Source organism: Pithys albifrons, chromosome 30, assembly GCF_047495875.1.
Source record: "Pithys albifrons albifrons isolate INPA30051 chromosome 30, PitAlb_v1, whole genome shotgun sequence".
In the NCBI taxonomy this organism is placed as follows: Eukaryota; Metazoa; Chordata; class Aves; order Passeriformes; family Thamnophilidae; genus Pithys; species Pithys albifrons.
Window position 1 is genome coordinate 1041862 of NC_092487.1, and position 26062 is coordinate 1067923.

The 26062-nt window shown below is 59.7% G+C and overlaps 2 protein-coding genes across 7 annotated transcripts; both read left to right on the top strand.

Moving 5' to 3' along the window:
- The first annotated feature begins 2703 nt into the window (after positions 1-2703).
- Positions 2704-3071, top strand: S100A1 (S100 calcium binding protein A1). Its single transcript, XM_071579407.1, has 2 exons — positions 2704-2844; positions 2928-3071. The coding sequence occupies exons 1-2, from the start codon at positions 2704-2706 to the stop codon at positions 3069-3071; spliced, it is 285 nt and encodes a 94-aa protein (XP_071435508.1).
- Positions 3072-4971: 1900 nt separating this feature from the next.
- CHTOP (chromatin target of PRMT1) lies at positions 4972-24919 on the top strand. 6 transcript variants are annotated; one of them, XM_071579550.1, is made up of 6 exons: positions 4972-5169; positions 10623-10698; positions 14384-14534; positions 21550-21739; positions 22874-23017; positions 24560-24919. In XM_071579550.1, exons 2-6 carry the CDS (start codon positions 10634-10636, stop codon positions 24760-24762), a joined length of 753 nt encoding a protein of 250 aa, XP_071435651.1. In that variant the 5' UTR covers positions 4972-5169; positions 10623-10633; the 3' UTR covers positions 24763-24919. The 6 variants fall into 6 exon arrangements, with proteins under 6 accessions (XP_071435651.1, XP_071435652.1, XP_071435653.1 ...); XM_071579551.1 differs by having other exon boundaries at positions 21553-21739; XM_071579549.1 differs by lacking the exons at positions 4972-5169; positions 10623-10698; positions 14384-14534 and adding exons at positions 17824-18614; positions 18645-18852.
- Positions 24920-26062: the final 1143 nt, after the last annotated feature.

A 26062-nucleotide genomic window follows, 5' to 3' on the forward strand; every position in this document is an offset into this window, starting at 1 on the left:
TGGGCACCAGGATGCCCTGATGGGCACCAGGATGCCCTTGAGACCCCCCAAATCCTTGGTGGTGATCCCTGCCCTGTGCCAAGGGGATGGGGCAGGGGGTGGGTGGCATTTGGGGGGTGCCAAGGAAAGAGGGGACACTGGAGGGGGTGCCCCCCTTTGGAGGGTCGCCCCACTCAGCCCTGGAGGGCACCAGGATGCCCTTGAGACCCCCCAAATCCTTGGTGGTGATCCCTGCCCTGTGCCAGGGGGATGGGGCAGGGGGTGGGTGGCATTTGGAGGGTGCCATGGAAAGGGGGGCAGATGGAAAGGGTGCCCTCACCCCCAAGAGACCCCCACTCAGCCCTGGTGGGCACCAGGATGCCCCTGAGACCACCAGATTCACTCCATGCCCAGAAGGACCAGGAGATGCTGCCAGGAAGGGGATGGGGCAGGGGGTGGGTGACATTTGGGGCATGGGTGGAATTTGGGTCATGGGTGGCATTTGGGGGGGTGCCATGCCAAAGGGGCCCTGTGGGTGCCCCCTATGACACTTGGAGGACCCCCCACCCATCCCTGGGGGGCACCAGGATGCCCTTGATACCCCCAGATCTTCTGTGTCACTTCATGCCCAACAGAACTACAAGACGTTACTGGGAAGTGGATGGGGCAGAGAGTGGGTGGCATTTGGGGGATGCCTTGCCAAGGGGGCCCTGTGGGTGCCCCCTGTGACCTTTGGGGGCCCCCCCACCCATCCCTGGTGGGCACCAGGATGCCCTTGAGACCCCCAGATTCACTCCATGCCCAGCAGGACCACGAGATGCTGCCAGGAAGGGGATGGGGCAGAGAGTGGGTGGCACTGGGGACATGGGTGGCATTTCGGGGGGTCCCATGGATAGAGGGGCCCCCAGAGACCCCCACCCATTCCTGGTGGGCACCAGGATGCCCTGGGGGGCAACAAGATGCCCCTGAGATCCCCAGATCCACTCCATATCCAGCAGGACCACGAGACGTTGCCGGGAAGGGGACGGGGCAGGGGATGGGTGACATTTGGGACATGGGTGGCATTTGGGGGGGTTGGCATGCCAAGGGCGCCCTGTGGGTGTCCCCTGTGACACTTGGAGGACCCCCCACCCATCCCTGGGGGGCACCAGGATGTCCTGGGGGGCACCAGGATGTCCCTGAGACCCCCAGATCCACTCCATGGCCAGCAGGACCACGAGACGTTGCCGGGAAGGGGACGGGGCAGGTGGTGGATGGCATTTGGAGGGTGCCATGCCAAGGGGACCATGTGGGTGCCCCCTGTGACACTTGAAGGACCCCCCACCCATCACTGGTGGGCACCAGTACATCCTGGGGGGCACCAAGATGCCCCTGAGACCCCCAGATTCACTCCATGCCCAGCAGGACCAGGAGATGCTGCCAGGAAGGAGATGGGGCAGGGGGTGGGTGGCATTTGGGGCATGGGTGGCATTTGGGGGGGAGTGTGCCATGCCAAGTGTGCCCTGTGGGTGCCCCCCATGACCCTTGGGGCTCCCTCCACCTATCCCTGGTGGGCACCAGGATGTCCTGGGGGGCACCAGGATGTCCCTGAGACCCCCAGATTCACTCCATACCCAGCAGGACCAGAAGATGCTGCCGGGAAGGGGACGGGGCAGAGAGTGGGTGGCATTTGGAGGGTGCCATGCCAAGGGCGCCCTGTGGGTGCCCCCTGTGACACTTGGAGGACCCCCCACCCATCCCTGGTGGGCATCAGGATGTCCCTGAGACCCCCAGATTCACTCCATGCCCAGCAGGACCACGAGATGCTGCCGGGAAGGGGACGGGGCAGAGAGTGGGTGGCACTGGGGGCATGGGTGGCATTTCGGGGGGTCCCATGGATAGAGGGGCCCCTAGAGACCCCCACCCATCACTGGTGGGTACCAGGATGTCCTGGGGGGCACCAGGATGCCCCTGAGACCCCCAAATTCACTCCATGCCCAGCAGGACCACGAGACATTGCCGGGAAGGGAACGGGGCAGGGGGTGGGTGACATTTGGGACATGGGTGGCATTTGGGGGGGTTGGCATGCCAAGGGGACCCTGTGGGTGCCCCCTGTGACACTTGAAGAACCCCCCACCCATCACTGGTGGGCACCAGTACATCCTGGGGGGCACCAAGATGCCCCTGAGATCCCCAGATCCACTCCATGCCCAGCAGGACCAGGAGACATTGCCGGGAAGGGGACGGGGCAGGGGGTGGGTGGCATTTGGGGCATGGGTGGCATTTGGGGGGGTGCCATGGAAAGTGGGGCCACTGGAGGGGGTGTCCCCACCCCCCAGAGACCCTCACCCATCCCTGGTGGGCACCAGGATGCCCCTGAGATCCCCAGATCCACTCCATGCCCAGCAGGACCAAGAGACGTTGCTGGGAAGGGGACGGGGCAGGGGGTGGGTGACATTTGGGACATGGGTGGCATTTGGGGGGGTTGGCATGCCAAGGGCGCCCCGTGGGTGTCCCCTGTGACACTTGGAGGGTCCCCCACCCATCCCTGGTGGGCACCAGGATGCCCCTGAGATCCCCAGATCCACTCCATGCCCAGCAGGACCTCGAGACGTTGCCGGGAAGGGCACAGGGCAGGGGGTGGGTGGCATTTGGGGCATGGGTGGCATTTGGGGGGGGGTGCCATGCCAAAGGGCACCCCGTGGGTGCCCCCCATGACCCTTGGGGATGCCCCACAGCCCCCCCATGGCCTCCCAGCTGGAAGGGGCCATGGAGAGCCTCATCAACGTCTTCCACCACTACTCGGCCAAGGAGGGCGACAAGTACAAGCTGAGCAAGAAGGAGCTCAAGGAGCTTCTCCAGAGCGAACTGGGATGTTTCCTGGAGGTAACTGGGACCAGTTGGAGCACTGGGAGGGTCTCCCGGTGCCCACCTCGGGCTCACCTGGTGCCCCCCGACCCCCTCCCCAGAGCCAGAAGGACACGGGGGCGGTGGAGAAGATCATGCAGGACCTGGATGAGAACGGGGACGGCGAGGTGGATTTCCAGGAGTTCGTGGTGCTGGTGGGAGCTCTGACCGTGGCCTGCAACACCTTCTTCTGGGAGAACGCCTGACAGTCGCGACAGTCGCGACAGTGCCCACAGTCCCGGAGCTCCCCCTGCTGTCCCCTCGCTGCTTCTCGGCATTCCCAGAGGATCCCACCGGGATCCGGCTCGGCAATAAAGGCACAACCCCAGGCCAGAGTGTTGGCAGCTCCTTCATTCCCGGCAGGAATTCCAGGAATTCCAAGAGCTCCCGGGAATTCCAAGAGTTCCCGGGAATTCCAAGAGTTCCCAGGAATTCCAGGAATTCCAAGAGCTCCCGGGAATTCCAAGAGTTCCCAGGAATTTCAGGAGTTCCCGGGAATTCCAAGAGTTCCCAGGAATTCCAAGAGTTCCCAGGAATTCCAGGAGTTCCCAGGAATTCCAAGAGCTCCCAGGAGTTCCAAGAGCTCCCGGGAGTTCCAAGAGCTCCCAGAAATTCCAAGGGCTCCCAGGAATTCCAAGAGTTCACAGAAATTCCAAGAGCTCCCGGAAATTCCAGGAGTTTTCCTTCTTGGCAGTTCCTTCATTCCCTCCCAGGATTTCCAGGAGTTTTTCCAGAGTTTTCCTTCTTGGCAGCTTCTTCATTCCCTGCCAGGAATTCCAAGAGTTCCCAGGAATTCGAAGAGCTCCCAGGAATTCCAAGAGTTCCCAGAAATTCCAAGGGCTCCCAGGAATTCCAAGAGTTCCCAGAAATTCCAAGAGCTCCCAGGAATTCCAGGAGTTTTCCTTCTTGGCAGCTCCTTCATTCCCTGACAGAATTCCAGGAGTCTTCCAGGAGTTTTCCCGGAGTTTTCCCGCTTGGCAGTTCCTTCATTCCCTCCCAGGAATTCCAGGAGTTCCAAGAGCTCCCAGGAATTCCAAGAGTTCCCGGGAATTCCAAGACTTCCCAGGAATTCCAGGAGTTTTCCTGCTTGGCAGTTCCTTCATTCCCTGCCTGGAATCCCAGGAATTCCAAGGGCTCCCAGGAATTCCAAGAGTCCACAGAAATTCCAAGAGTTCCCGGGAATTCCAAGATTTCCCAGGAATTCCGAGAGCTCCCAGAAATTCCAAGGGCTCCCAGGAGTTCCAAGAGTTCCCAGGAATTCCAAGGGTTCCCAGGAATTCCCGGAGTTTTCCTTCTTGGCAGCTTCTTCATTCCCTGCCAGGAATTCCAAGAGTTCCAAGAGCTCCCGGGAATTCCAAGAGCTCTCAGAAATTCCAAGAGTTCCCGGGAATTCCAAGGGCTCCCAGGAATTCCAAGAGCTCTCAGGAATTCCAAGAGTTCCCAGGAATTTCAAGGGCTCCCAGGAATTCCAGGACTTTTCCTTCTTGGCAGTTTCTTCATTCCCTGCCTGGGGTGGGATGGGATGGGATGGGATGGGAATGGGGATGGGATGGGATGGGTTGGGATGGGAAGGATGGGGTGGGATGGGGTGGGATGGGATGGGATGGGGTGGGATGGGGTGGGATGGGGTGGGATGGGAAGGATGGGGTGGGATTGATGGGATGGGATGGGATGGGGTGGGAATGGGGATGGGATGGGATGGGATGGGATGATCCTACAGCAGTTCCACAGAGTGCCACAATTCCATGAACCCCCAATCCCGCAATTCCACAATTCCCAAATTCCCAGACTCCACAGCTATTCCATGACAATCCCATGCAATTCCGTGATTCCAGGGCTGTGTTTATTTATTATTCCCATTTATTCCCGGTTATTCCCCAATTCCCGGACTCTAAAGCTCCATGACCGCTCCATGACGTCACCACACCTTTATGACGTCACACGCCTCGCATCACCCCCCTCTCCCACCAGGGGGCGCCCGCCTCTCCTTGGCCACGCCCCTTTTCCTTTCGCCACGCCCCGTTTTCCAGGAGAGAACCAATCAGCGCTCGCCGTGGGGTGGTGGGCGTGGCCAAGCGCTCGGCCGCCATTTCGAGGGGGGCGGGAACGGCGCGGCCGCCATTTTGTCGCGGGCGGCTGAGGGAGAAGCGGCGGCGGCGGCGGCGGCGGGAGCGGGCGGAGCTCAGCGCCAGCCCCGGCCCCGGCCCCGGCCCCGCGCCGGCCCCCACACCGGCCCCCACACCGGCCCCACCGACACCCACCCGCCCGCCCGAGCCACCGGAGACCTGGCGTCCGTGTGCTTCGGTGAGAGAGCGGCCTGCTTGTGGTGCGGGGTGGGGGGAGGCCGCGGAGGCCCCTCAGGGATCCGTGGGGTCCCCTCAGGGCTCTGTGGGGTGGGGGTCTCCTCAGGATTTCATTGGGGGGTCCCCTCAGGGCTCTGTGGGGTGGGGTTCCCCTCAGGGTTTCATTAGAGGTCCCCTCAGGGTTTCATTGGGGGTCCCCTCAGGGCTCCCTGTGGGGGTCCCTTTAGGGTTCCATGGAGTCCCCTCAGGACTCCATTGGGGGGTCCCTTCAGGGGGGTCCCCTCAGGACTCCATTGGGGGAGGGGTCCCTTCAGGGGGTCCCCTCAGGGCTCCATTGGGGGGATCCCTTCAGGGGGGTCCCCTCAGGGCTCCATTGGGGGAGGGGGTCCCTTCAGGGAGTCCCCTCAGGGCTCCACAGGGGGGGGGGGGGGGGGGGGTCCTTTCAGGGGTCCCCTCAGGGCTCCATTGGGGGGGGGGGTCCCTTCAGGGGGTCCCCTCAGGGCTCCATTGGGGGATCCCCTCAGGGTTCCATTGGGGGGTCCCCTCAGGGGGGTGCCCTCAGATTTCCATTGAGGGGGGTCCCTTCAGGGTCCCTTCAGGACTCCATTGGGGGGTCCCTTTAGGGCTCCATTGAGGGGTCCCCTCAGGGCTCTTTTGGGAGTCCCCTCAGGACTCCATTGGGGGGGGTCCCTTCAGGGAGGTCCCCTCAGGTGTCTCCATTGGGGGGGTCCCCTCAGGGCTCCATTGGGGGGGGTCCCCTCAGGGTTCCATTGGGTGGATCCCTTCAGGGGGTCCCCTCAGGGCTCCATTGGGGGGGTTCCCTTCAGGGGATCCCCTCAGGGCTCCATTGGGGGGGATCCCTTCAGGGGGGTCCCCTCAGGGCTCCACTGGGGGGAATCCCTTCAGGGGGGTCCCCTCAGGGCTCCATTGGGGGGTCCCTTTAGGGCTCCATTGAGGGGTCCCCTCAGGGCTCTTTTGGGAGTCTCCTCAGGACTCCATTGGGGGGGGTCCCTTCAGGGAGGTCCCCTCAGGTGTCTCCATTGGGGGTCCCTTTAGGGCTCCATTGGGGGGATCCCCTCAGGGCTCCATTGGGGGGCTCCATTGGGGGGGGGGTCCCCTCAGGGCTCCATTGGGTGGATCCCTTCAGGGGGTCCCCTCAGGGCTCCATTGGGGGGGATCCCTTCAGGGGGGTCCCCTCAGGGCTCCACTGGGGGGGATCCCTTCAGGGGGGTCCCCTCAGGGCTCCATTGGGGGGGTCCCTTTAGGGCTCCAGTGGGGGGTCCCCTCAGGGGGGTGCCCTCCGATTTCCATTGAGGGGGGTCCCTTCAGGGGGTCCCCTCAGGGCTCCATTGGGGGGGGGTCCCCTCAGGGCTCCATTAGGGGGTCCCTTTAGGGCTTCATTGAGGGGTCCCCTCAGGGTTCCATTGGGGGGTCCCCTCAGGGTTCCATTGAGGGGTCCCCTCAGGGCTCCATTGAGGGGTCCCCTGAGGTCTCCATTGGGGGGTCCCCTGAGGTCTCCATTGGGGGGTCCCCTCAGGGCTCCATTGGGGGGTCCCCTCAGGGCTCCATTAGGGGGTCCCCTCAGGGTTCCATTGGGGGGGTCCCCTCAGGGCTCCATTGGGGGGGTTCCCTTCAGGGGGTCCCTTTAGGGCTCCATTAGGGGGTCCCTTTAGGGCTCCATTGAGGGGTCCCCTCAGGGCTCCATTGGGGGGGTTCCCTTCAGGGGGGTCCCTTCAGAGGGGTCCCCTCAGGGCTCCATTGGGGGGGTTTCCTTCAGGGGGTCCCCTCAGGGCTCCATTGGGGGTCCCTTCAGGGGGGTCCCTTCAGGGGATCCCCTCAGGTCTCCATTGGGGGGATCCCCTCAGGTCTCCATTGGGGGGATCCCCTCAGGGCTCCATTGGGGGGGGTCCCCTCAGGGCTCCATTAGGGGGTCCCTTTAGGGCTTCATTGAGGGGTCCCCTCAGGGTTCCATTGGGGGGTCCCTTTAGGGCTCCATTGAGGGGTCCCCTCAGGTCTCCATTGGGGGGTCCCCTCAGGGCTCCATTGGGGGGTCCCCTCAGGGCTCCATTGAGGGGTCCCCTCAGGTCTCCATTGGGGGGTCCCCTCAGGGCTCCATTAGGGGGTCCCCTCAGGGCTCCATTAGGGGGTCCCTTTAGGGCTCCATTGAGGGGTCCCCTCAGGGCTCCATTAGGGGGTCCCTTTAGGGCTCCAGTGGGGGGTCCCCTCAGGGGGGTGCCCTCAGATTTCCATTGAGGGGGGTCTCTTCAGGGGGTCCCCTCAGGGCTCCATTGGAGGGTCCCTTTAGGGCTCTGTGGGGGTCCCTTTAGGGTTCCATGGAGTCCCCTCAGGGCTCCGTTGGGGGGAGTCCCTTCAGAGCAACATTGGGGGGGTCCCTTCAGGGGGTCCCCTCAGGACTCCATTGGGGGGGGTCCCCTCAGGGGGGTGCCCTCAGATTTCCATTGAGGGGGGGTCCATTGGGGGGGGTCCCCTCAGGGCTCCACTGGGGGGTCCCCTCAGGGCTCCATTGGGGGGTCCCCTGAGGTCTCCATTGGGGGGTCCCCTGAGGTCTCCATTGGGGGGTCCCCTCAGGGCTCCATTGGGGGTTCCCCTCAGGGGGGTCCCTTCAGAGGGGTCCCCTCAGGGCTCCATTGGGGGTCCCCTCAGGGGGGTCCCTTCAGGGGGTCCCCTCAGGGCTCCATTGGGGGTCCCCTCAGGGGGGTCCCTTCAGGGGGTCCCCTCAGGGCTCCATTGGGGGTCCCCTCAGGGGGTCCCCTCAGGGCTCCATTGGGGGTCCCCTCAGGGCTCCATTGGGGGGTCCCCTCAGGGCTCCATTGGGGGTCCCTTCAGGGGGTCCCCTCAGGTCTCCATTGTGGGGGGTCCCCTCAGGTCTCCATTGGGGGGGGTCCCCTCAGGGCTCCATTGGGGGGGGTCCCCTCAGGGCTCCATTGGGGGTCCCCTCAGGGGGGTCCCTTCAGGGGGTCCCCTCAGGGCTCCATTGGGGGGTCCCTTCAGGGGGTCCCCTCAGGGCTCCGGGCTGGTTATTTGGGGAAAAAAACTTCTCTAAACGCCACTTTATATTTAAAAATAAATAATAATAATAATTATAACTAACTGCAGACAGCAGAGGGGCCACCTGTTGGTTCCATCCCTGCCTGTGAATCCTCCCCAAAAAAGGGTTGCAGAGTGAGCAAGGCCCGTTAATTGTGACGCTAATTACGAAAATAATTAATAAATCACTGCTAATTATAAAAACAAATTAATCATAGACCTGCAAAACTCAGGGGATTCAGCTCAGCACATTCCCAGCACTGAGGGGGATTTAAACCCTCGGTATTTTAAAGGATTTTTTAGCATTATTTTGATTTTTCTCCTGTTTTTATTCCTTTAAATTGGGGTTTGTGTCCTGTTGGTGTCTCTGTGTTAAAGACATTTAGTTCCCATTTGCACCTGGAGTTTTGTATTACACCAAAAATATTCTTTATAAAATGACAAATTTTTAGTGAGGATGAAATAAAGAAACTCTCTAATTTATTAAACCTGGCAGGGGTGGAAAATAATACAAATAAATTAATATAATACCCATAACCTGCCTCACTCCTGGTCCTCTACACTCAGAATGCAGAAATTTTTAATGTTTGATCATATAAATATATGATTAAACTTTAAAATATAAATATAAAAATTTAAAATGTATGAAGTCCAGTAACTGTATAAAATAAAAAATATATAAAATGTATAAATATATCTGATTAAACTGTATAAATTTGACTTTTTCCCTCTATATATTTGATTTTTTCTCTTCATAAATTTGATTTTTTTGCCGCTATAAATTTGATTTTCTTCCCTCTATATATTTGATTTTTTTCCCTGTATAATTTTGATTTTTTTGCCTCTATAAATTTGATTTTTTGCTCCATAAATCTGATTTTTTTCCCTGTATTAATCTGATTTTTTTGCTGTATAAATTTGATTTTTTTCCTGTATTAATTTGACTTTTTTCTGCTGTATTAATTTTATTTTTTTGCTGGATAAATTTGATTTTTTTCTCTCTATAAGTTTGATTTTTTTTTCTCTACAACTTTGATTTTTTTCCACTGGATAAATTTGGGGGTTTTTCCCTCTATAAATTTGATTTTTTTTCCTCTATAAATTTGATTTTTCCCTGTATAAATTTGCTATTTTTCACTGTATTAATTTCATTTTTTTGCTGTATTTCATTTTTTTTGGCTCTATAAATTTGATTTTTTTTCTCTCTAAAAATTTGATTTTTTTTCTCTATAAATTTGATTTTTTTCTCCTCTATAAATTTGATTTTTTTCTCCTCTATAAATTTGATTTTTTTTTCCTGCACAGGGACCCCCAAATGGGGCACAGGGACCCCCCCCCCAAATGGGGCACAGGGACCCCCCCCCAAATGGGGCACAGGGACCCCCCCCAAATGGGGCACAGGGACCCCCCCCAAATGGGGCACAGGGACCCCCCAAATGGGGCACAGGGATCCCCCCCAAATGGGGCACAGGGACCCCCAAATGTGGCACAGGGACCCCCCAAATGGGGCACAGGGACCCCCCAAATGGGGCACAGGGACCCCCGCAAATGGGGCACAGGGACCCCAAATGTGGCACAGGGACCCCCCAAATGTGGCACAGGGACCCCCCCAAATGGAGCACAGGAACCCCCCCAAACGGGGCACAGGGACCCCCCAAACGGGGCACAGGGACCCCCCCAAACAGGGCACAGGGACCCCCCCAGATGGGGCACAGGGACCCCAGATGGGGCACAGGAAGCCCCCCAGATGGGGCACAGGGACCCCAGATGGGGCACAGGGACCCCCAAACAGGGCTCAGGAACCCCCAAATGGGGCACAGGGACCCCCCCAAACAGGGCTCAGGAACCCCCAAATGGGGCACAGGGCCCCCCCAAACAGGGCTCAGGAACCCCCAAATGGGGCACAGGGCCCCCCCAAACAGGGCTCAGGAACCCCCAAATGGGGCACAGGGACCCCCCCAAACTTTCATAGGAACCCCCAAACCTGCACAGGGACCCCCAAATGGGGCACAGGGACCCCAAAACCTGCACAGGGGTCATCAAATGGGGCACAGGGACCCCCAAACCTTCACAGGAACCCTCAAACTGGGCACGGGGACCCCCAAACTGGGCCCAGCTGGCAGCAGCTGCCCCTGGACTCTTCCTCCTCCTCCTCCCTAATTCGGGATCTTTGGGGCCTCCCTGGAAGCTCCAACACCCCCCCCCTTCCCCTCCCAGGGCTGTTTCCTCTCCTGTCCCTCATTTAAAGCCTCATTAATCATTTCCTCCCGTTAATTAAACCCCCCGGAGGCGCCGGGAGGATCCTCTGGATTGTGCCAACCTGGCAGAATCCAAGGAATTCTTGTCCTTCCCTCCCCTCCCTTGGGAAATGCAGACCCAGTGTGTGATTTGCCCTTCTCTCCCCAGACTCCCTGAAGATGGCTGCCCAGTCAGCACCCAAGGTCGTGCTCAAAAGCACCACCAAGATGTCTCTGAACGAGCGGTGAGGAAGCCAACGGCACCTTCAGCTCCTAAGAAACCATATTTTGCTCTTTAATTCCAGCCCCAAATCCAAACTCCCGCCCTCCTTTCACCTCCAGGTGCCTCCACACACACCTGAAAGGGGCCCAGTTTCGGAGGGATCTCCGCCCGGTTCGGTGGCCCTGCCTGGTGGGATGTGTGGGCAGGGCAGAGAGAACAACCTCACCCACCCTCCCTGTCTCTCCCACATGTTATTGACATATTTTGGCTCAGCTGCCGAGCCCGAGGGGCTCAGACCCCCCTGTAAGAGGCCGGCAGAGGCCCCTGGAACAGCCCAAAGGCCCCTCAGGGCCTTGTAAGAGGCAAAAGCTTCGCTTCACCTCCATCCCTCTCTGTCCTCCTGCTCTTCCCCTGGGTCATCCCGCTGGGGTTTTCCACCTCTGGCAGCTAATGGGGGTTTGGCAGCACTTTGGGGTTGGTCCTGTTGGGGTTCAGCTCCTTAATGGGGCTTTCCTGCCCCCCTGAGCACTCTGGGGTTGGTCCTGTTGGGGTTCAGCTCTTTAATGAGCACTCTGGGCTTGGTTCTGTTTGGGGCACCACCAATGGGGCTTTCCTGCCCCCCTGAACACTCTGGGGTTGGTTCTGTTTGGGGGCACCACCAATGGGGCTTTCCTGCCCCCCTGAACACTCTGGGGTTGGTTCTGTTTGGGGGCACCACCAATGGGGCTTTCCTGCCCCCCTGAGCACTCTGGGGTTGGTTCTGTTTGGGGGCACCACCAATGGGGGTTTCCTGCCCCCCTGAGCACTCTGGGGTTGGTTCTGTTTGGGGGCACCACCAATGGGGGTTTCCTGCCCCCCTGAGCACTTGGAGGTTGGTCCTGTTGGGGTTCAGCTCCTTAATGGGGGTTTCCTGCCCCCCTGAGCACTCTGGGGTTGGTCCTGTTGGGGTTTGGGGGCCCCTCTGGCAGCTAATGGGGGTTTGGCAGCACTTTGGGGTTGGTTCTGTTGGGGTTCAGCTCTTTAATGAACACTCTGGGGTTGGTCCTGTTGGGGTTTCAATGGCAACTAATGGGGGTTTCCTGCCCCCCTGAGCACTCTGGGGTTGGTCCTGTTGGGGTTCAGCTCTTTAATGAGCACTCTGGGGTTGGTTCTGTTTGGGGGCACCACCAATGGGGCTTTCCTGCCCCCCTGAGCACTCTGGGGTTGGTTCTGTTTGGGGGCACCACCAATGGGGGTTTCCTGCCCCCCTGAGCACTCTGGGGTTGGTCCTGTTGGGGTTTGGGGGTATCTGTGGCAACTAATGGGGGTTTGGCAGCACTTTGGGGTTGGTTCTGTTGGGGTTCAGCTCCTTAATGGGGGTTTCCTGCCCCCCTGAGCACTCTGGGGTTGGTTTTGTTGGGGTTTGGGGGCCACCTGTGGTGACTAATGGGGGTTTCCTGCCCCCCTGAGCATTCTGGGGTTGGTCCTGTTTGGGGGCACCACCAATGGGGGTTTCCTGCCCCCCTGAACACTCTGGGGTTGGTTCTGTTTGGGGGCACCACCAATGGGGGTTTCCTACCCCCCTGAACACTCTGGGGTTGGTCCTGTTGGGGTTTGGGGGCACCTCTGGCAACTAATGGGGGTTTGGCAGCACTTTGGAGTTGGTTCTGTTGGGGTTTGGGGACACCTCTGGCAACTAATGGGGGTTTCCTGCCCCCCTGAGCACTCTGGGGTTGGTCCTGTTGGGGTCAGCTCCTTAATGGGGGTTTCCTGCCCCCCTGAGCACTCTGGGGTTGGTCCTGTTGGGGTTGGCTCTGTTGGGCTTTTGGGGCCACCTGTGGTGACCAATGAGGGTTTGGCAGCACTTTGGGGTTGGTCCTGTTGGGGTTCAGCTCCTTAATGGGGGTTTCCTGCCCCCCTGAGCACTCTGGGGTTGGTTCTGTTGGGGTTTGGGGCACCTCTGGCAACTAATGGGGCTTTCCTGCCCCCCTGAGCATTCTGGGGTTGGTTCTATTGGGGTTCAGCTCTTTGGGGGCACCACCAATGGGGGTTTCCTGCCCCCCTGAGCACTTGGAGGTTGGTCCTGTTGGGGTTCAGCTCCTTAATGGTGGTTTCCTGCCCCCCTGAGCACTCTGGGGTTGGTTCTGTTGGGGTTTTGGGGGCACCTCTGGCAGCTAATGGGGGTTTCCTGCCCCCCTGAGCACTCTGGGGTTGGTTTTGGGGGCATCTGTGGCAACTAATGGGGGTTTCCTGCCCCCTGAGCACTCTGGGGTTGGTCCTGTTGGGGTTTGGGGGCACCTCTGGCAACTAATGGGGGTTTCCTGCCCCCTGAGCACTCTGGGGTTGGTTTTGGGGGCACCTCTGGCAACTAATGGTGGTTTCCTGCCCCCCTGAGCACTCTGGGGTTGGTTTTGGGGGCATCTGTGGCAGCTAATGGGGGTTTCCTGCCCCCCTGAACACTCTGGGGTTGGTCCTGTTGGGGTTCAGCTCTTTAATGAGCACTCTGGGGTTGGTTCTGTTTGGGGGCACCTCCTGTGGGGGTTTCCTGCCCCCCAAGGGGCCTCATTTCCAGAAAACGAATTTGGGAATTGGGTGGGAATCAGGAGGTGCTCAGGAGCTTCATTTACCACCTCCCTCCTGTTTGCTCTTTAATTAAACACTAAAAGCACCAAAACCAATTCCCAAGGGGCCTCATTTCGGGAAAACGGTTGGGTGGGAATCAGGAGGTGCTTTGGGTGGGGGAATTTTGTAGAATTGTGGAATTGTTCAATGTTGGAAAAGGCTTTAAAATGGATCATTTCCAACATCAGGCAGTTCCTGGCACAGTGTCTTCCAAACCTGCCTCCTGGCCTGGAATTTCTAAGTTTTTCTTGGAATTTTTAAGCTTTCCTTGGAATTTTTGGGGGTTAATTTGGCTTCTGCTCTCCCGTTCCTCCACCTGCCTCCTGGCCTGGAATTTTTAAGCTTTCCTTGGAATTTTTAAGCTTCCCTTGGAATTTTTGGAGTTAATTTGGCTTTTTCTCTCCCGTTTCTCCCACCCACCTCCTGGCCTGGAATTTTTAAGCTTCCCTTGGAATTTTTGGGGGTTAATTTGCCTTTTGCCCTCCTGTTTCTCCCACCTGCCTCCTGGCCTGGAATTTCTAAGTTTTTCTTGGAATTTTTAAGCTTTCCTTGGAATTTTTGGACTTAATTTGGCTTTTTCTCTCCCGTTTCTCCCACCCACCTCCTGGCCTGGAATTTTTAAGCTTTCCTTGGAATTTTTAAGCTTTCCTTGGAATTTTTGGGGTTAATTTGGCTTTTTCTCTCCTATTTCTCCCACCCACCTCCTGGCCTGGAATTTTTAATTTTTTTTTGGAATTTTTGGGGTTAATTTGGCTTTTTCTCTCCTGTTTCTCCCACCCACCTCCTGGCCTGGAATTTTTAAGCTTCCCTTGGAATTTTGGGGGCTACTTTGGCTTCTGCTCTGCTCTTCCTCCCCCCTGTCACAGCCATCCCTGCTCCCTGCTGGTTGTCACCCCTCCTGCCACCTCCAAACCTCCACCTGTCTCATCCTGTCTGAACCTCCACCTCATTCCTGCCTTTCCAGAGCGAGGAATCCATAAATCCCATAAAACCAACCACTCTTTTCCATAAAGCTCCATGGCAGCTGCACCACCCACCATGACAATGCCGATGATAATTAATGTGTTTTAAGCTTTAATTAAACCCCGTTTTGTTCGACCTTGAAGCTTCACTAACATGCTGAAGAACAAACAGCCGGTGCCGGTGAACCTTCGGGCCACAATGCAGCAACAGCAGCTGGCCAGCGCCAGGAACAGACGGCTGGCCCAGCAGATGGAGAACAGGCCCTCTGTGCAGGCTGCCCTCAAGCTCAAACAGGTGAGCAGCAGGCACCTGAACTGCCTCTCCCCTCCCTCCCTCCCACGGTCTGCCCAGCAGTGGGTTTAGGGAGTGTCGACCTGCTGGAAGGATGGAGGGACCTGGAGAGGGATCTGGAGAGGATGGAGGGACCTGGAGAGGGATCTGGAGAGGATGGGGGGATCTGGAGAGGGACCTGGACAGGCTGGAGGGCAGAGGGAGAACAGGCCCTCTGTGCAGGCTGCCCTCAAGCTCAAACAGGTGAGCAACAGGCACCTGAACTGCCTCTCCCCTCCCTCCCTCCCACGGTCTGCCCAGCAGTGGGTTTAGGTGAGCAGATTTGCTGATGGCAACAAGCTGGGAGGGAGTGTCGACCTGCTGGAAGGGTGGAGGGACCTGGAGAGGGATCTGGACAGGCTGGGGGGATCTGGAGAACAATCTGGACAGGATGGAAGGCAGGAGGGCTCTGCAGAAGGATCTGGACAGGCTGGAGGAGTCTGGAGAAGGACCTGGACAGGATGGGGGGATCTGGAGAGGAGCCTGGACAGGCTGGAGGGACCTGGACAGGATGGAGGGATCTGGAGAAGGACCTGGACAGGATGGGGGGATCAGGAGAAGGACCTGGACAGGGTGGAGGGATCTGGAGAAGGACCTGGACAGGAGGGAGGGCAGATGGAGAACAGGCCCTCTGTGCAGGCTGCCCTCAAGCTCAAACAGGTGAGCAACAGGCACCTGAACTGCCTCTCCCCTCCCTCCCTCCCACGGTCTGCCCAGCAGTGGGTTTAGGTGAGCAGATTTCCTGATGGCAACAAGTTGGGAGGGAGTGTCGACCTGCTGGAAGGGTGGAGGGATCTGGAGAGGGTGGAAGGATCTGGAGAAGGACCTGGACAGCATGGAGGGATCTGGAAAGGATGGGGGGATCTGGAGAAGGACCTGGACAGGCTGGAGGGATCTGGAGAAGGACCTGGACAGGATGGAGGGATCTGGAGAAGGACCTGGACAGGATGGAGGGGTCTGGAGAAGGACCTGGACAGGATGGAGGGGTCTGGAGAAGGACCCTGGACAGGCTGGGGGGATCTGGAGAAGGACCTGGACAGGATGGGGGGATCTGGAGAAGGATCTGGACAGGCTGGAGGGCAGATGGAGAACAGGCCCTCTGTGCAGGCTGCCCTCAAGCTCAAACAGGTGAGCAACAGGCACCTGAACTGCCTCTCCCCTCCCTCCCTCCCACGGTCTGCCCAGCAGTGGGTTAAGTTGAGCAGATTTGCTGATGGCAACAAGTTGGGAGGGAGTGTCGACCTGCTGGAAGGGTGGAGGGATCTGGAGAGGATGGGGGGATCTGGAGAGGAGCGTGGACAGGCTGGGGGGATCTGGAGAGGGACCTGGACAGGCTGGAGGGATCTGGAGAGGGACCTGGACAGGCTGGAGGGATCTGGAGAGGGACCTGGACAGGCTGGAGGGCAGATGGAGAACAGGCCCTCTGTGCAGGCTGCCCTCAAGCTCAAACAGGTGAGCAGCAGGCACCTGAACTGCCTCTCCCCTCCCTCCCTCCCATGGTCTGCCCAGCAATGGGTTTAGGGAGTGTCGACCTGCTGGAAGGATGGAGGGACCTGGAGAGGGATGTGGACAGGATGGAGGGACCTGGAGAAGGACCTGGACAGGATGGGGGGATCTGGAGAGGAACCTGGACAGGCTGGAGGGATCTGGAGAGGGACCTGGACAGGCTGAGGGGATCTGGAGAAGGACCTGGACAGGCTGGAGGGATCTGGAGAAGGACCTGGACAGGCTGAGGGGATCTGGAGAAGGACCTGGACAGGATGGGGGGATCTGGAGAAGGACCTGGACAGGATGGGGGGATCTGGAGAAGGACCTGGACAGGCTGGGGGGATCTGGAGAAGGACCCTGGACAGGCTGGGGGGATCTGGAGAGGGACCTGGACAGGAGGGAGGGCAGATGGAGAACAGGCCCTCTGTGCAGGCTGCCCTCAAGCTCAAACAGGTGAGCAACAGGCACCTGAACTGCCTCTCCCCTCCCTCCCTCCCATGGTCTGCCCAGAAATGGGTTTAGGTGAGGGGATTGAGAACATCAGCAGCAGATTGGCTGATGGCACCAAGCTGGGAGGAAGGGTCGACCTGCTGGAAGGATGGAGGGACCTGGAGAGGGATGTGGACGGGATGGGGGGACCTGGAGAAGGACCTGGACAGGCTGGAGGGATCTGGAGAGGGATGTGGACAGGATGGGGGGATCTGGAGAGGAGCCTGGACAGGATGGGGGGATCTGGAGAGGAGCCTGGACAGGATGGGGGGATCTGGAGAGGAGCCTGGACAGGATGGAGGGATCTGGAGAGGGATGTGGAGAGGATGGGGGGACCTGGAGAAGGATCTGGACAGGATAGGGGGATGTGGAGAGGGAGCTGAACAGGATGGGGGGATCTGGAGAAGGATCTGGACAGGGTGGAGGGGTCTGGAGAAGGATCTGGACAGTATGGAGGGGTCTGGAGAAGAATCTGGAAAGGTTGAGGGGATCTGGAGAAGGATCTGGACAGGATGGAGGGGTCTGGAGAAGGATCTGGACAGGTTGAGGGGATCTGGAGAGGGACCTGGACAGGATGGAGGGATCTGAAGAAGGACCTGGACAGGCTGGGGGGATCTGGAGAAGGACCTGGACAGGCTGGGGGGATCTGGAGAAGGACCTGGACAGGCTGGAGGGATCTGGAGAAGGATCTGGACAGGCTGGAGGAACCTGGACAGGGACCTGGACAGGATGGGGGGATCTGGAGAAGGACCTGGACAGGATGGGGGGATCTGGAGAGGGACCTGGACAGGAGGGAGGGCAGATGGAGAACAGGCCCTCTGTGCAGGCTGCCCTCAAGCTCAAACAGGTGAGCAACAGGCACCTGAACTGCCTCTCCCCTCCCTCCCTCCCACGGTCTGCCCAGCAGTGGGTTTAGGGAGTGTCGACCTGCTGGAAGGGTGGAGGGACCTGGAGAGGGGTCTGGAAAGGGTGGGGGGACCTGGAGAAGGATCTGAGCAGGATGGAAGGCAGGAGGGCTCTGCAGAGGGACCTGGATAGGCTGGAGGAGTCTGGAGAAGGACCTGGACAGGATGGGGGGATCTGGAGAGGAGCCTGGACAGGATGGAGGGACCTGGACAGGATGGAGGGATCTGGAGAAGGACCTGGACAGGATGGGGGGATCAGGAGAAGGACCTGGACAGGAGGGGGGGATCTGGAGAAGGACCTGGACAGGCTGGAGGGCAGATGGAGAACAGGCCCTCTGTGCAGGCTGCCCTCAAGCTCAAACAGGTGAGCAACAGGCACCTGAACTGCCTCTCCCCTCCCTCCCTCCCATGGTCTGCCCAGCAGTGGGTTTAGGTGAGCAGCAGATTTGCTGATGGCAACAAGCTGGGAGGGAGTGTCGACCTGCTGGAAGGGTGAAGGGACCTGGAGAGGGATCTGGACAGGCTGGGGGGATCTGGAGAAGGACCTGAACAGGATGGGGAATCTGGAGAAGGACCTGGACAGGCTGAAGAAATCAGGATAAAGACCTGGACAGGATGGAGGGATCTGGAGAGGATGGGGGGATCTGGACAGGCTGGAGGGCAGATGGAGAACAGGCCCTCTGTGCAGGCTGCCCTCAGGCTCAAACAGGTGAGCAACAGGCACCTGAACTGCCTCTCCCCTCCCTCCCTCCCATGGTCTGCCCAGCAGTGGGTTTAGATGAGGGGATTGAGAACATCAGCAGCAGATTGGCTGATGGCACCAAGCTGGGAGGGAGGGTCGACCTGCTGGAAGGGAGGAGGGACCTGGAGAGGGATGTGGATAAGCTGGAAGGATCTGGAGCAGGATCTGGACAGGATGGAAGGCAGGAGGGCTCTGCAGAGGGACCTGGATAGGATGGAGGAGTTTGGAGAAGGACCTGGACAGGTTGGAGGGATCTGAAGAAGGACCTGGACAGGCTGGGGGGACCTGGAGAAGGATCTGGACAGGATGGGGGGAGCTGGAGAAGGACCTGAACAGGATGGGGAATCTGGAGAAGGATCTGGACAGGCTGAAGAAATCAGGAGAAAGACCTGGACAGGATGGAGGGATCTGGAGAAGGACCTGGACAGGATGGGGGATCTGGAGAGGGACCTGGACAGGATGGAGGGATCTGGAGAAGGATCTGGACAGGATGGAGGGATCTGGAGAGGAGCCTGGACAGGCTGGAGAGATCTGGAGAGGAGCCTGGACAGGATGGAGGGATCAGGAGAGGAGCCTGGACAGGATGGAGGGATCTGGACAGGATGGAGGACAGATGGAGAACAGGCCCTCTGTGCAGGCTGCCCTCAAGCTCAAACAGGTGAGCAACAGCCACATTGGGGCTCAGCCCAGCCCTGAACTGCCTCTCCCCTCCCTCCCTCCCTCCCACAGTCTGCCCAGCAGTGGGTTTAGAGAGTGTCGACCTGCTGGAAGGATGGAGGGACCTGGAGAGGGGTCTGGAAAGGATGGGGGGATCTGGAGAAGGATCTGGACAGGATGGAGGGATCTGGAGAGGGACCTGGACAGGCTGGAGGGACCTGGACAGGCTGGAGGGATCTGGAGAAGGATCTGGACAGGCTGAGGGGATCTGGAGAAGGACCTGGACAGGATGGAGGGATCTGGAGAGGGACCTGGACAGGATGGGGGATCTGGAGAAGGATCTGGACAGGCTGGAGGGATCTGGAGAAGGACCCTGGACAGGATGGGGGAAACTGAAGAAGGCCCTGGACAGAATGGGGGGATCTGGAGTGGGGCCTGGACAGGCTGGAGGGATCTGGAGAAGGATCTGGACAGGATGGGAGGATGTGGAGAGGGAGCTGAGCAGGATGGGGGAAACTGAAGAAGGCCCTGGACGGCTGAAGGGATCTGGAGAGGGACCTGGACAGGATGGGGGATCTGGAGAAGAACCTGGTGTCCAAGGAACACCTGGATGTGGCACTGAGTGACAAGGTGGGGATGGGGCACAAGTTTGGACTGGATGCTCCTGGAGATCTTTTCCAACCTCGGTGACTCTGGAAAAGCTGGTGCAGAAAAGCTGTTGCAGTGTCAGGAGGGGAGACATGAGGAAGAGTCTGGAGGGGCCAGACAAGGAGTGACTGAAGCTTGTGGAGCTGGAGGAGACTGAGGGGAGACTTTGGGGGGCTGCAGCTCCTCTGGAGGGGCAGCTCCAATCTCTGCTCTGTGTGAGCAGGGACAGGACCTGAGATTAACTCAGTTGGTTAAAACTTGGTGGTAATAATGCCCAAGTCAGGGGTTCAATCCCCTGTGTGGGTCATTGACCTCAGAGCTGGACTCCATGATCCTTGTGGGTCCCTCCAACTCAGAATAGTCTGGGATTCTGTGATGGGAACAGCTGGAGCTGTGCCAGGGCAGGGGCAGGTTGGGTATCAGGGAAAGGTTCTTCCCCCAAGAGGGTGGTGGGCACTGACCAGGGTTAGGTTGGATCAGAAGGTTCTTCCCCCAAGAGGGTGGTGGGCACTGACCAGGGTTAGGTTGGATCAGAAGGTTCTTCCCCAGAGGGTGGTGGGCACTGACCAGGCTCCCCTGGGTTTGGGCACAGCCCCAAGGCTGCCAGAGCTCCAGGAGGGTTTGGATGATCCTCTGGAACACAGGATGTGACTCTTGGGAGTTGGACTCCATGGTCCCTTCCAGCTCAGCAGATTCTGGGATTTTGTGGTGGCCTGAACTTGTGTCAGAGCAGGGTTAGGTTGGATCTCAGAGAAAGGTTCTTCCCCCCAGAGGATGGTGGGCACTGACCAGGCTCCCCAGGGCAGTGGGCACAGCCCCAAGGCTGCCAGAGCTCCAGGAGGGTTTGGTTGATCCTCTGGGACACAGGATGTGACTCTTGGGGATGTTCCTGTGCAGGGCTGAGGGTTGGACTCCATGGTCCCTTCCAGCTCAGCAGATTCTGGGATTTTGTGGTGGCCTGAAGTTGTGTCAGAGCAGCTTTGGGATGGATCTCAGGGAAGTTCTTCCCCCAGAGGGTGGTGGGCACTGAGCAGGGTTAGGTTGGATCAGAAGGTTCTTCCCCCAGAGGGTGGTGGGCACTGACCAGGCTCCCCAGGGCAGTGGGCACAGCCCCAAGGCTGCCACAGCTCCAGGAGGGTTTGGACAATGGGACAGGCACAGAGTGGGATTGTTGGGGTGTCTGTGAAGGGCCAGGGGTTGGACTTGGTGTCCTTTTTGGGTTCTTTCAACTCAGCATGTTCTGGGATCTCAAGCTGTGCCAGGACAGGTTTGGGTTGGATCTCAGGGAAAGGTCCTTCTTCCAGAGGGTGGTGGGCACTGACCAGGCTCCCCAGGGCAGGTTTTGGTGGATCTCAGGACAAGGTTCTTCCCCAGAGGGTGGTGGGCACTGACCAGGGTTAGGTTGGATCAGAAGGTTCTTCCCCCAGAGGGTGGTGGGCACTGACCAGGGTTAGGTTGGATCAGAAGGTTCTTCCCCCAGAGGGTGGTGGGCACTGGCCAGGCTCCCCAGGGCAGTGGGCACAGCCCCAAAGCTGCCAGAGCTCCAGGAGGGTTTGGATGATCCTCTCAGTGACAGGGTGGGATTGTTGGGGTGTCTGTGCATGGCCAGGAGTTGGTTGGAGTCAATCCTTGTGGTCCCTTCCAGCTCAGGATATTCCATGATGCTGGAAATGTGATCCCTTGAGGGACTCAAAGAAAATCCCTCTGGTTTCCCCTCAGCTGAGGCCCCTCCTGGTTGCTGGTGTTGCCCCGGGGCTGTTCAGTGCTGGCTGTTGATGTCTCCTCTCTATTTTTCCAGAGAAATGTCTCCTCCTGGGGTTCAGGAGCTGCGGGCACGGTGCCATCCCAGCCCTGAACCCCCTCCCAGCTCCACCTCCCTCCACACCCGCTGCCGGAGCAGAGACCCCTCCTGTCCCACTCCTGGGAACACAGGCCTGGAATTCCAGGCACAGCCCCCCATTTGGGAGCGCCCTCACCCCCCCGGGTGTGCCCCCACCCCCAGATTGCTGCATGACCCCCTCTCTTTCCCCTGCCCACTCCTCTCTTCCAGAAGAGCCTGAAGCAGCGGCTGGGCAAGAGCAACATCCAGGCGCGGCTGGGCCGGCCGGCGGGCGCTCTGGCGCGGGCGGGGGCGCTGGGGGGCCGGGCGCTGGCACAGCTGGCACAGCGCGGGCTGCCCCGGGGGGCCCTGCGCGGCCGCGGCGCCCGTGCCATGCTGCGGGGAGGGCTGGCACTGCGAGGTGGGTGTCTGTGCCAGCACACCCTGCTGTGCCCATCCTGGTGTTCCCCATTCCAGCCCGCTGTCCCCGTCCCGCTGTCCCCATTACACCCTGCTGTCCCCAGCACACCCTGCTGTCCCCATCCCGCTGTCCCCATCCCGCTGTCCCCAGCACACCCTGCTGTGCCCATCCTGGTGTTCCCCATTCCATCCCGCTGTCCCCATCCCGCTGTCCCCATCCCGCTGTCCCCATTACACCCTGCTGTCCCCAGCCCATCCTGCTGTCCCCATCCCAGTGTCCCCATTACACCCTGCTGTCCCCAGCACACGCTGCTGTGCCCATTCTAATGTTCCCCATTCCATCCCGCTGTCCCCAGCCCATCCCAGTGTCCCCAGCCCATGCCGCTGTCCCCATCCAAGTGTCCCCATCCCACCCTGCTGTCCCCAGCCCATCCCAGTGTCCCCATCCCACCCTGCTGTCCCCAGCCCATCCCAGTGTCCCCATCCCACCCTGCTGTCCCCAGCCCACTGTCCCCATCCCTCCCTGCTGTCCCCATCCCTCCCTGCTGTCCCCATCCCAGTGTCCCCATCCCTCCCTGCTGTCCCCATCCCATCCCAGTGTCCCTATCCCTCCCTGCTGTCCCCAGCCCACCCCAGTGTCCCCAGCCCACCCCAGTGTCCCCAGCCCACCCCAGTGTCCCCAGCCCACCCCAGTCTCCCCCTCCCGTCCCAGTGTCCCCATCACACCCTGCTGTCCCCCTCCCCATTCCAGTGTCCCCCTCCCCATTCCAGTGTCCCCATCCCCGTGTCCCCCTCCCCATCCCCGTGTCCCCCTCCCCATCCCCGTGTCCCCCTCCCCATCCCCGTGTCCCCCTCCCCATCCCAGTGTCCCCCTCCCCATCCCAGTGTCCCCCTCCCCATCCCAGTGTCCCCCTCCCCATCCCAGTGTCCCCCTCCCCATCCCAGTGTCCCCCTCCCATCCCAGTGTCCCCCTCCCATCCCACTGTCTCCATTCCCTCCCCATCCCACTGTCCCCCTCCCCACCCCAGTGTCCCCCTCCCACCCCAGTGTGTCCCCCCCCAGTGTCCCCTGCCACCCTCCCCAAGCCCCCCGTGCCGTGCCCACCCTGACTCCGGGGTTGGTGTTCCCATTGCAGGTCAGGGGCTGCTCCGCGGTGGGAGAGGGCTCGGCCCGCGGATGGGGCTGCGGAGAGGAGGAGGCGCCATCAGGGGCCGGGGCGGCCCGGGCAGAGGCGGCCTGGGCAGAGGGGCCATGGGCAGAGGGGGGCTCGGGGGCAGAGGTGAGTGTGCCCACCCTGGGGTGGGAGGGGGGCACTGGGCAGAGGGGCCATGGGCAGAGGGGGGCTCGGGGGCAGAGGTGAGTGTGCCCACCCTGGGGTGGGAGGGGGACACTGGGCAGAGGGGCCATGGGCAGAGGGGGGCTCGGGGGCAGAGGTGAGTGTGCCCACCCTGGGGTGGGAGGGGGACACTGGGCAAAGGGGGGCTCGGGGGCAGAGGGGGGCTCAGGGGCAGAGGTGAGTGTGCCCACCCTGGAGTGGGAGGGGGGCACTGGGCAGAGGGGCCATGGGCAGAGGGGGGCTCGGGGGCAGAGGTGAGTGTGCCCACCCTGGGGTGGGAGGGGGACACTGGGCAAAGGGGGGCTCGGGGGCAGAGGGGGGCTCGGGGGCAGAGGTGAGTGTGCCCACCCTGGAGGCACTGGGGTGGGAGGGGGACACTGGGCAGAGGGGCCATGGGCAGAGGGGGGCTCGGGGGCAGAGGTGAGTGTGCCCACCCTGGGGGCACTGGGGTGGGAGGGGGACACTGGGCAGAGGGGCTATGGGCAGAGGGGGGCTCGGGGGCAGAGGTGAGTGTGCCCACCCTGGGCTGGGAGGGGGGCACTGGGCAGAGGGGCCATGGGCAGAGGGGGGCTCGGGGGCAGAGGTGAGTGTGCCCACCCTGGGGACACTGGGGTGGGAGGGGGGACAGTGGGAGGGGGACAGCAGGGTGGGATGGGGACACTGGGATGGGGGACACTGGGATGGGGATGGGGGACAGTGGGAGGGGTATGGGGACAGTGGGATGGGAGGGGCACACTGGGATGGGGATAGTGGGATGGGGATGGGGACAGCAGGGTAGGTTGGGAACACTGGGACGGGGATGGGGGACACTGGGATGGGATGGGCACACTGGGATGGGGGACACGGGGATGGGGGACACTCGGATGGGGATGGGGGACAGTGGGACAGGGATGGGGACACTGGGATGGGATGGGGGACAGTGGGATGTGGAGGGGAACAGTGGATTGGGCTGGGGACACTGGGATGGGGTGGGGACAGTGAGGTGGGGACAGCAGATGAGGATGGGGACACTGGGATGGGGTGGGGGCAGCAGATGGGGTGGGGACAGTGGGGTGGGGACAGCAGATGAGGATGGGGACACTGGGATGGGGTGGGGGCAGCAGATGGGGTGGGGACAGTGGGGTGGGGACAGCAGATGAGGATGGGGACATGGGGATGCAGACAGCAGGATGGGACAGGGACACTGGGAGGGGGACACTGGGCTGGGACAGGAACTCTGGGACTGGAACCTGCAACCCCCAAAATTCCAACACTGGAATTCAAACCCTCCTTTACCCAAGACCTGGGTGTTTCTCAACAATGAAATGGGGCAGGGGGAACTCGGGTGGGCAAAGGGGGATCCAGCTGTTGGTGTGGGGTGGGCAGGGCCGGTGTGACCCCCCAGATACTCCAACTGGGGCTGAGCAATCCTGGGGGACCCTCCTGAGCTCCAACCAGCTCTGAGCGCTCGGCCTGACCGACGGGCGGGTTCTCCCTCCCCGCCAGGGCGCGGCATGAGCGGGCGCGGCCGGGGCGGCTTCGGCGGGCGCGGCAGAGGCCGAGGGCGCGGCAGGGGCTCGGCACGGCCCGCCCTGACCAAGGAGCAGCTGGACAACCAACTGGACGCCTACATGTCCAAGACCAAGGGCCACCTGGACGCAGAGCTGGACGCCTACATGGCCCAGACGGACCCCGAGGCCGCCGACTGAGCGGGGCCCGCCCGTCCGTCTGTCCATCCACCCACCCACCCCGGGCACCCCCCAGGGGGAGATGAGACTTATTATTATTATTATTATTAGTGTGTTCTTTGATGTTTTGATACTTCTCTCTCTCTCTCTGTTGTATTAAACTTTTTTTGGGATTGTTCTTTTTTTTTGGGGAGGATCTTCTTGGGAGGGGTTTGGTTTGAGCCCCCTCCGTGCTGAGGGTGGATCTGCCACGGGGAGGGGGGTCTGGGGGTGCCCTTGGGACAGTGGGGTGGGATTTGGGGGGGTTGGGGAGGTTTGGGGATGGTTTGGGATGGGGTTGGTGGATTTGGGAGTTTTGGTGGTGGATTTGGGGATGGGTTTGGTGGATTTGGGAATGGTTTGGGATGGGTTTGTTGGATTTGGGGATGGTTTGGGGATGGGTTTGGGATGAGTTTGTTGGATTTGGGGGTGATTTGGGGACAGTTCTGTTGGATTTGGGGATGGTTTGGTGGATTTGGGGTGGGGTTGGGATGGATTTGTTGGGGTTTGGTGGATTTGGGGATGGTTTGGGATGGGTTGGTTGGATTTGGGGATGGATTTGTTGGGGTTTGTTGGATTTTGGGATGGCTTGGTTGGATTTGGGAGTTTTGGGGATGGATTTGGGGGTGTTTTGGAATGGGTTTGGTGGATTTGGGAGTTTTGGGGATGGGTTTGGTGGATTTGGGGATGGTTTGGGATGGGTTGGTTGGATTTGGGGACGTGTTTAGGATGGATTTGTTGCAATTTGGGGATGGGTTGGATTTGGGGGTTTTGGGGGGTGGATTTGGGGATGTTTTTGGGATGGATTGGTTGGATTTGGGGATGAATTTGTTGTATTTTGGGGTGGGTTTGGTGGATTTGGGAGTTTTGGGGATGGATTTGTTGGGTTTGAGGATGGGTTTGGGATGGATTTGTTGGGGTTTGTTGGATTTGGGGATGGGTTTGGTGGATTTAGGAATGGTTTGGGATGAGTGTTGGATTTGGTGATGGTTTTGGGACAGTTCTGTTGGATTTGGGACTTCTGGGAATGGTTTGGGATGGGTTTGTTGGATTTGGGAGTTTTGGGGATGGATTTGGTGGATTTGGGGGTTCTTGGGATGGATTTGTTGGATTTGGGAAGTTTTGGGGATGGGTTTGGTGGATTTGGGGGTTTTTGGGATGGATTTTGTTGGATTTGGGGATGGGTTTGGGATGGATTTGTTGTATTTTGGGGTGGGTTTGGTGGATTTGGGGATGTTTTTGGGATGGGTTTGGTGGATTTGGGGATGGGTTTGGGACAGTT